Here is a 10,495-nt window from a genome sequence, read left to right as displayed (position 1 = left end):
TTTTGTTGAAGATATTTACTGGTCCTCTAATTTGGGAATCTTCACTCTCTTCTATGCCTATTATCCTTAGGTTTGGTCTTCTCATTGAGTCCTGGATGTCCTGGATGTTTTGGGTTAGGAGCTTTTTGCTTTTTGCATTTTCTTTGACTATTGCATCAATGTTTTCTAAGGTGTTTTCTGCCCCTGAGATTCTCTCTTCTATCTCTTGCATTCTGTTGGTGATGCTTGCATGTTTGACTTCTGATTTCTTTCCTAGGTTTTGTATCTCCAGGGCTGTCTCTCTTTCTGATTTCTTTATTGTTTCTATTTTCATTTTTAGGTTCTGGGTGGCTTTACTCATTTCCTTCACCAGTTTGATTGTGTTTTCCTGTAGTTCTTTAAGGGATTTTTGTGTTTCCTCTTTAAGAGATTCTATCTTTTTACCTGTGTTCTCCTGTATTTCTTTGAGGGTACTATTTGTCTTAAGGTCCTGTATCATCATCATGATAAGTGATTTTACATCTGAATCTTGCATTTCCAGTATAATGGTGTGTCCAGGACTTGCTATGGTGGGAGAATTGGGTTCTGATGATGGCAAGTGACTTTGGTTTGTGTTGTTTATTTTCTTACACTTGCCCCCCGCCATCTGGTTAACTCTAGTGCTACTTGCCCTTGCTAAATCTGACTGGAGCCTGTCCTTCCTGTGATCCTGGTTGTGTCAGAACTCCTCAGAGTCAAGCTGTCTCTGTGATCCTGTGATTCTGGGATCCTCTAATCCTGGGTGTGTCAGAGCGCCTGGGAGTGGAGGTTCCTCTGGGTGTTATGGGACTGGCTACAGAGCTTGCGCCCAAGGTCTGCTCTGGATCCCAGCCCAGACAGAAGGGTCACTGGGCTGGCAGAGTTCCTGTGTGCCTGGTCCCGCTGGTCCCAGTTACTCCCAGTGTTGGGACATATGTTGGTTCCTGCTCACCTCTGATCCTGGGTGTGTCAGAATCCTTCTTGTTTATTTTTTAGTTTGTTTCTTCCTGCTTATTTTTTAGTTTGAGGGCTTAAACTTAGACTTCAAACTCTCTATCACAGAACTACACACTTGAACATATGCTAGGCTATGGATATAGGGTTGAAGACGATAGGGTAGACCAAAGTATAGCTGACTGACAAGATCTTAAAAACACTGTGAGATAATACAATTGATAGCACCATCGAAAAACTTACTGGGTCAATAGCACAAGCACCAAGTACTATGGGGTAAAGACCCAGAATTTATACTAAAGAACCTTTTTATTTTAGGTAGAAAAAAATATTTCTAAAAGGTAAGGAATTTAAAGATTGACCCCTTGAAATGCAAGCATTTCTCCTAGACATGTCAGATGGAAATGAAGTAGAAACAAGAGGGTCACCATCAATTTGGCAGGAAAAGATGGATTCTCTGTTGGTATTACCTCTCCAGAGCCTTCCACTTCAGCTGCTCCCTGGAGACTGTCAAATTCTGGATACCTGAACAGAGGATAATGAGTTACATGGGGCAAAACACTCTTGGGGCCACAAAAATTAAGCACATCCTCGTGCATACCACTCCCCAAAGCGATCCTGGATCTTGGTGGCTCATAAAAAGATTCCTTGGCTATAACATTGGCCCTTTTATTCATGGGCAGACTCCACAGAATTCAGATTCAACTTCTGTTTCATTGTTGAACTCTAAAATGTGTGGTCAGGCTTCCTGGAAAACCCCTAAGGGTGACACAGGTTATGCCAACAGTAACTTTTGAAGAGATTGCTATCAAATTCAAAAGCCTGAGTAGCATTTGATCTATATCCATTTTCAAAGACCACCCAAAGGACAACATATTTAAAGCATATTTTCATGTGAAGTCCATATTTATTCTAAGAATTCTATTTTACCTACCCCCATAATGGGGGTATTGTGCCTAATATTAACTTTCCATCAACATCAATCTTTGGGACTCAAAGACCATCTTGCTTCTTCCAGAAGATAGCTGAATATGTGCCATCTCTGTTATTCATCTACAGAAGATTCCATATTTTCAATCTAACACCAGCCCAGCTTCCACCTAAGCCAGCTAAGATTGTCTTTTCACTTCTAATTTAGACCTAATAGAATCCTGGGTGCTACCTGAAGTAATAATATCTATACATATGTTTATTAATGTAATAAGTTCTATGCCAGAGTAAAAAAAAACAAATTTCCAGATTAGATGAATATACAAGAAGTAAAAGGGTATAAATATTTCCTATTCCATTCAAACTAAACTCCAAGGGGAAATGCCACAGGTCTTAAAATGTGAAATCTGTACTGATTTCAGTCTTGTAGTTATTTCAAAGATGTGTTATAAAAAGCTTTAGCTGTGTATTCCTGACAAGTGACTTCTACAGGATGTGCACCAGAAGATTATAAATATTATTTAAAATCATGGTCAATAAATCTTATTTATGAACTTGAAGTAGGCTGGAACTAATATGTTTACCTTTAGTCTTCCACTGCTCAGTGGGAATGAATTTAAAATAGGAAAGCACTGCAATTTGGCATACATAATTAAGGTACTTCCATGGGTTGACACTCTCCTGCCCTCGCCCCCAAAAACCCACAGAAATCCTAAACTCTGGTCCCTGCTTTTGGCATATATAATTAAGCTAACATGACATAGTTAACTTAGTTAGCATCAATTCAATATGACCATTAGACATTTTTTTTTAGGCCAGTTTGTTCTACAGAACAAGTTAAAAAAAGAACCAGGACTAAACAGAGAAATCTTGTGGGTTTTTTTTATTAGATATCTTCTTTATTTACATTTCAAATGTTATCCCCTTTGCCCCAGTGCAGAGGAATGCCAGGACAAGGAAGCAGGAGTGGGTGGGTTGGTGACCATTAGACTTATAAGAAAAAAAGAGCATGCCATTTGACATGAAGACAGAGATTGAAGTTCTACAGGTATAGACCATAGAATTACAAGGAGTACCAGCAAACCACGAGGACAAAAATGGTACAAGGAAAGATTCAGGTTTGTAGAGGGTTCAGAGGAATCCCAGCCCTGATCATACCTTGATTTTGGACTTCTATGCTTCAGAACTGTGAAACAACAATTTTCTGCTCCTCCTATTCATCATGGGCAGCCAGAGACAAATAATACACCTTTATGGAAATATTTCGTAAATAACCTATACTAATTTTATTCTGCCTAATAATTACAATGAATTGCATATGTCTCATCAGAACATATGTTCCTCCTGGTTCAGATTATCTTCTGTGGAACACTGAGATCAAAATCATTTTAACAGCATGTTCTAGAATAAGCTAATATGCCATTTAGGAAAATAATAGAAAAATAGCAGACTCTTCTAAAATACTTGAAGAGGCTTCAGCTGTACCTGGTGGGCATAAGAAGCTATTTCTTGAATCTTTTACATATCGTTGCAATTTCCTTATGTTAATCCTTTAGCATTATGGTGACAATGACATAACCATATCCAGAAAAGGGAACGCAGGCTATTGTGTTGGTTTCCAGTGGTTTCTGTCCTTGAAGTTTTGTTCCATAGTTTTACAGGGATGAGATTCTGGTTTATGTGTTCTGTGTGTCTCTGTCCCCTTCTGCCCCACCATGAACAGAACATCCCATGCCAGTTGCAGCTACTTGACCATGGGTAACAACGTGAGATCCCATCTCATTTTTACTTTTGAACATTAGCTTTACAATCAAATGTAAGTTATATATACATACATAATATATGTACATATATATATGTACTGATGAGAGTTTATAATCTGCTTTAACAAAAATAAATGTTCATAGTAGAGCTTTAAAAAACAGAAGCTATTTCTTTACAATTTTAAAGAGAAGAATCAATTATAATTGTACAATCAGTTGTAATTTCCAATGGCATTCAAGAAAATAAATTCTTCGATTGATGTCTTGAAACAACTCTGCTAATCTGAAAGAGAAAGAAAGTATAAATCCCATTGTCACTGGAGAATGTACTTTTCCTAATGAGTTCTTAATGGAAATGGGATGTTAGAGCTGTTGAGCCTACCTGAGTTTCAGTAAAGAACAAGAAGGTGGTAATGCCAACTCTTCTATTTGGAAAGGGAAACAGGAGTGGGGATGCAGACTCTAATGTAGAGACTTACTGACGGCGGGTTTATACTCAGAATGCAAATATTCTACTTCTATCTTATTGAATTTTAGAATTCATTCCAAATTATCCTTTTGTCATGAGAGTAACTGCCAGTAAATCAATCACTGAAAAAAATATAAAACAATCAGGGACCCAAGAAGCCAACAAGAAAAATACAGTAGACAGAAGGTAAAGTATCTCCAGAAGCCATCAGAAACCTTGCCAATAAAGAGATTATATTTAAAAAGGATTAATGCAGTCTTAGAAGATTCCATACAAGACAGCAATAAAAAATAAACTATGATTACTCATAACTGCTTATCAACATCCATCTCTAATACATGGAAAGAAATTGAAATGCAACATCATCTTTCCAAACAGACTGAGTTTTGTAGACACTAACCTTTCCTTCTACAGGAGATAATGCAACTGTTGCATAGCTATTGTTCAAATTTTTCCTCCAGTACAGCTAAAACTTTCAGTAATCTGTGTCCATTTTAAAGACACAGTCTCATCTAATCCCACATAGCTTGAACTTTCCATGTAACTTGAGAGGGGTTTGAAAAATTAATCCTACCCAGAGATTACATGTTTGAACTACCATGACCAGCTAGCCTATGGCCATTTTGAAGCTTATATTTTTATTTTATATTATTTTATTCTATTTTCAGCTTTTATTTTTATTTGCTCAAGAAATTTACCCAAACCCATTTCTTTTTATTTTCATGCTATGTAATATTGAAAGCATTTTTAACATCTTAGATTATCATGTAAAGCAATTGGCATATGCTGCTGTTAGGGCTGGAGATGTAGCTCAGTTGTAGTACTGTTGAGCATGCTGAAGACCTTGGTATTATGTAGTACTAAATTTGAATCATGAGAAGTCTATGAGAGAAAGAAATGCAGTAGGGACTTCAGTACCAGTAATGTAAATAGGAAAGATTAAAATTTTAATTCTTTTATTAAGCTGATATTTTTTAAAAGTCAGGGTAAAATTTGAAAATGCTATTACACTGAGAATATTTTTATTTATAAAGTGAGAGATGAGAGCAAGGATTGGACAGACAGTCCCCAGCTCTTTGTTGGATAGCACCAACGGTGAGGAATCAAGGTTGGTACCCTGAAATGTAAAACCATTTGCCCATGTGGCTTTCCAATCATTAAAATTCTTTTTCTTTGTGGGACCTGTCATATCCCATTTGCATATGTATTAATGTACATTGTTCTACTATAAGTTGCCCAATGTTATCTTTCCTTTTCTATGCATTTTCAAAAAAACTACATACTTTCTCTGAGCAGACAAGAAGTCCAAAAACAATTCAGACATATTTCAATTCTTTGATTTAATTTTGAGACACTCAACTCTCTATAAGGTTCATCCAATCACAAAAAGGCAGGGCCCTTGGCAGTTCAGATTAACCCTTCCTTTGCCATTCATGAGATGACTGCACCCAGAGCAAGCTCTGAGCCTGTTAAAGCTTAGGACACTCCTGTTCTCAACAAAGGAAACAATACACACTGCCCTTTTAAGTAAACGCATAGAAAACGTTGCTGCAGAGGAAATAGCAGCACAGCATCTTCTTGCAAGCAAAAGAGCAACACAAAAATGTGACCAGTTTCCCTACTGTATTTTTTTAAATAAAATGCTTTTTTTTTTTTTTTTCAGGAGAATAACACAGAATAACTCCCCGGATAAGAATTAGATCTCTTGTTTCCCACAGGTAGACAGCAATGAACAGAGCTAATGGCAGCATCTTTTCTGGATTTATTCTTCTGGGCTTCTCCAGCAGGCCTCAGCTGGAAACAGCTCTCTTCTTTGCTATGTTACTCATCTATTTCTTGAGCTTCCTAGGCAACAGCACCATCATCTTGCTGTCAGTTGTAGACCCTCACCTCCATACCCCCATGTATTTCTTCCTTTCTAATCTCTCCTTTATGGATCTTTGTTTGACTACTTGCACTGTCCCTCAGACACTGTTTAACTTCAAGGGGAAGGACAAAACCATCACTTATGGTGGCTGTGTGACCCAACTCTTCATTGCCCTGGGACTTGGGGGAGTGGAGTGTATACTCTTATCTGTGATGGCTTATGATCGTTATGCTGCTGTCTGCCGACCACTCCACTACATGGTAATCATGCACCCACAGCTTTGCTTACGGCTGGTTATAACCGCTTGGCTCACAGGGTTTGGCAATTCTGTGGTACAGACAGCATTGACCATGACTCTTCCCCTCTGTGGCAGAAATCAACTGGACCATTTCTTCTGTGAAATCCCAGTGATGCTGAAGCTAACCTGTGCCAACTCCGTCTTTAATGAAGCTGAACTCTTTGCTGTCAGTGTCTTCTTCCTAGTGGTACCCCTCTCACTCATATTAGTGTCCTATGGCTACATTACTCATGCAGTTCTAAAGATCAAGTCAGCCCAGGGGAGGCGCAAGGCCTTTGGAACCTGTGGCTCTCACCTCCTGGTAGTGACTATCTTTTTTGGCACACTCATCTCCATGTACCTCCAGCCTCCCTCCAGTTACTCACAGGACGTGAACAAAAGCATGGCACTTTTCTATACTCTGGTGACTCCTCTGTTGAATCCCCTGATTTACACACTGAGGAACAAGGAAGTCAAAAGTGCCTTAAGGAGAATAATGGGGAGAAGGACAGATTCGAGAAAGAGTTAATGCAAGGCTTGCAGTCCTAAACGCTTACGTTTTGGGATACTTCTGTGTATCTAAAAACTAGTTTAAATGTAAGCTAATAAATCGTCAATGTACCAAAAGCACTATTTTGAGCATTCAATTGGGTTGAGAGATGAATAAATGATTAGAGATAGATGATAGGTAGATAATTAGACATCAAATCAGAGAGAAGTCTTGTTACTATGGAGTTAAACCTTATCAAGAAACTATAAGATAAGATAAGATAAATCAGATGTACTATATATTAGACTGCTAAGTGGAATAAACAACTATAAGTACATAAAATTTCTGTATAACCATGTGGACTTTTTCACAAATGTAATCTAGCATATGTTATGCAACATGCTTGTAAACTTAGCACTAAGGATTACAAGTCAGAAGATCATTAAGTTCAAAGCCAGGCTTTGGCTAAAGAGTGAATATCAAGCCAGTCAAGGATCCTACCTTTAAAAATATGCAATCCAAATGGTGAATCCTGAAACAAAAATTAGAGTGAAATGGTATCATTTTCAAATTAAATTTTTAGAACTATATAATTTCTTCAAATAATGTTTACTGTTTATATATCTATATGTGAATGAATGTTTTCACAAAGTCAAAATTTAACAAAAACCTAAAAATTTTAATTAACCAATGATTTTAGTGCACTTAAACATTTTATGTATGTAAATCAGTAGTGTATACTGAAATAGATTTTAAAAATTAAAGGGAAAAACACAATCAAATTATCTGGAAAACTCAACATGTTTATAAATATTTTCTTGAATATTTCTTATTTGACAACAGAAAGTTTGAAGGTTTGTTATTATGATATTAAATAAATGATGGAACAAAGATGTCTTTGTATCGATTAAAATCAATTAGTGAGTTGTTGAGTGTGTTCTGTAGTGATTCTGTCTCTGTATTGGATAACTTTTAATGACCTCTGAATATTTTTAAAGTACTGTACAAAAGACTGACTTATTTAATGTCAATTTATTGGACTTTTTTATATGCATAACAACTAGTTTCATTGAAAATACATCATTGAAAATGATACCAAAATTTCATGCAATTCCTTTTTACTTATAGAGGTACATTGTAAGACCCTTGGTGGATATCAAATCAGAGATAGTGCTTAATCTGAGGCAATGACAATGTGTTTTGGATAAAAAATATAACTTTGACATTTTCAACAAGTCATCTGATATTAACAGGACTTTAAATTCTAAACCTATTACCTCCACTATTTTTTTTTTAATTCCTGGGATGAAATCTTCCATAGCAAGATTGCTGCTATCTCCATTGTCTGATTATGTTGGCACAACACAGAGTTTTTATTTCCTTCTTTGTTCTTTTTGTTGTTGTTGTTAGAGAGGAGTTGTCTATCTATCTGTTTCTTTGCTTGTTTTTGAGCCAGAGTATCACTTTGTAGCCCTGGTTGGCCTAAAAGTCAATATATAGCAGAAGGGGGTTTCAAACTCAGAGAGATTCCACCTGCCTCTGACCCCTGAGTGCTAGAATCAAAGGCTTTGCCACCACACGTGGCCAGAAATTTTATTTCTTAAAGTCTATGCTCTATATATGTGTCATGAGGCATGTGACATCACCCTTAGAGCAAAAGAGACACATAATGCGAGGACAATTTGTCCCTCCCTGTCTCCTGTCCTTGTGCCTTCTTTGCACTTTTGTGGCTTATTGAGCACCTTTTCCAGAAATGTCCAGTGGCATGTCAGCTGAAGGTTTGTGGTTGGTACCCTTTCTCAATCAGTTTCTTCACCCTCTGAAATCGTCTTTCTGGTACCTTCTATATTTTTCAGTCCAAACCCATTCTTGACTCTGTGTTGCTGCCCCTTACTCATAGTAAGTAACTAAGAGCCTCTTAGTTTCCACATCTTTTGCTGTGTCTTTACATTGGTGTTTTGGAGCACTGTGAGACTGTGAACTTCCTTTCTCTTGTCTTCTACCCACAAATACGTTTATCTGTCTCAGCTGATTACTTAACATGCACTGTAGCTGTATAGTTTGCAATGTGGGATGTAACTGTAAAACCAGAACAAATTTCTTCATAGTTTCACCAGCAGAAAATTAGTTTTTATTGTATCCTCGGCATACAGCCTTTCTTTTTTTCTTTAAGACCATAGCTGTCGCCTTTTCAGTTAAGGAATGTACTTTGCAATTTATCTTTAGCAAGTCGCTTTTTCACATTGCCAATTTAAGTATTCTTGATTTTAAGACAGTAAATAAAATAGGGATAGCCTCAAGACAAATACTATTGTATTATGTCAGTCCATGCCATAAACAATGGAGCTACTAAGTGACCAAGGGGTTAATAACACACACACACACACACACACACACACACACACACACACACACACACATATATATATATATATATATCTGCTAGTGGTGGTTTGAGTAGGTATGGCCCCCCATAGACTCATGTGTTTGAATGCTTGGCCCATAGGGAATGGCACTCTTAGTAGGTGTGGCCTTGTTGGAGGAAGCAAGTCACTGTGTAGGCAGGCTTTGAGGTCTTATATATGCTCATGGTATGCCCAGTGATACTGTCTCCTTCTGTTGTCGTCAGAATAAGATGTAGAATGCTCAGCTCCTTCTCCAGTACCAACTGTGCCTGGACACTACCATGCTCTCCACCTTGATGATAATGGACTGAATCTCTGAACCTGTAAGCCAGCTGCAATTAAATATTGTACTTTATAAGAGTTGCCTTGGTCATGGTGTCTCTTCACAGCAATAAAACCCCAACTAAGACAATGTTAAAAAAAAAAAAAAGGTTGGTCCTCATGCTAAGCAGGACACCATGAGAGATAGAGATGATAATAGCTCCAAACTGAAAACCTATGGATTTTTTTTGCTTCTACATCTTTTCCATTAACACCTTCAGTCTCTAAAAACTAAAATGACAGAAAGCAACCTGAACATGAGTTGAATACTGGAGTTGGCCCAGGAAGACTGTCCTTGCCATGAAAGTAGGAACAAGCAGAGTACCATGTAAGGTTAGACTGACAAACTGAAAACATAAGAGTCCTTAAACACATAGCCAATGTATATGGACATTCACTAAGTTCTGGAGCAACATGGAAAGCTCAGGTCTAGAGTAAAATCTTTGCAAAGATAAAATGAAAACTGAAATTTTATAGTGTCCACTGAAGACACACTGGGGAAAAGAGTCTTGTCACTTTATTACAGCTTCTCCTATTAGGACATTTGAAGTTAGAGAGATGGCTTGCTATAAAAGCATAGGGAACTAAGTTGGTTTTCATAGCACCATGTAAAAGTTTTGCATTAGCACAGTGCGCAATTTCTATGATTCCAGATCTGTAGGATGGAGGATCCCAAGGTCTTACTGACCAGCCCAGTCAAAATGACAAGTCTTAGGTTTATGGAGAAACCTTGATATGAATAAAGGAAGGAAGGGAGGAAGGAAGGAAGGAGGGAGGGAAAGAGGGAGGGAGGAAAGAGGGAAGGGGAGGAAGGAAAGAAGGAAGGAAGAGGAAGGAAGGAAGAGGAAGGAAGGAAAGAAGGAAGGAAGGGAGAGGAAGGAAGAGGAAGGAAGGAAGGAGGGAGGGAGGAAGAGGGAGGGAGGAAGGAGGGAGGGAAGGAGGAAGGAAAGAAGGAAGGAAAGAAAGAAGAAGGGAGGGGGAGGGAGGGAGGAAGGAAGGAGGGGAGGAAGGAAGGGAGGGAG

General features: G+C 37.9%; 1 protein-coding gene across 1 annotated transcript; it reads left to right on the top strand.

The window, feature by feature from the left end:
- The first annotated feature begins 5,841 nt into the window (after nucleotides 1-5,841).
- LOC116081728 (putative olfactory receptor 2B8) lies at nucleotides 5,842-6,786 on the top strand. The gene has a single exon (XM_031358375.1). It carries the CDS (start codon nucleotides 5,842-5,844, stop codon nucleotides 6,784-6,786), a length of 945 nt encoding a protein of 314 aa, XP_031214235.1.
- The last annotated feature ends 3,709 nt before the right edge of the window (nucleotides 6,787-10,495 follow it).

The sequence above is a fragment of the Mastomys coucha genome, unplaced genomic scaffold (assembly GCF_008632895.1).
Source record: "Mastomys coucha isolate ucsf_1 unplaced genomic scaffold, UCSF_Mcou_1 pScaffold7, whole genome shotgun sequence".
NCBI lineage: Eukaryota > Metazoa > Chordata > Mammalia > Rodentia > Muridae > Mastomys > Mastomys coucha.
Note: the sequence above shows the minus strand (reverse complement) of the source record. Positions and strands in the feature narration are given on the sequence as shown.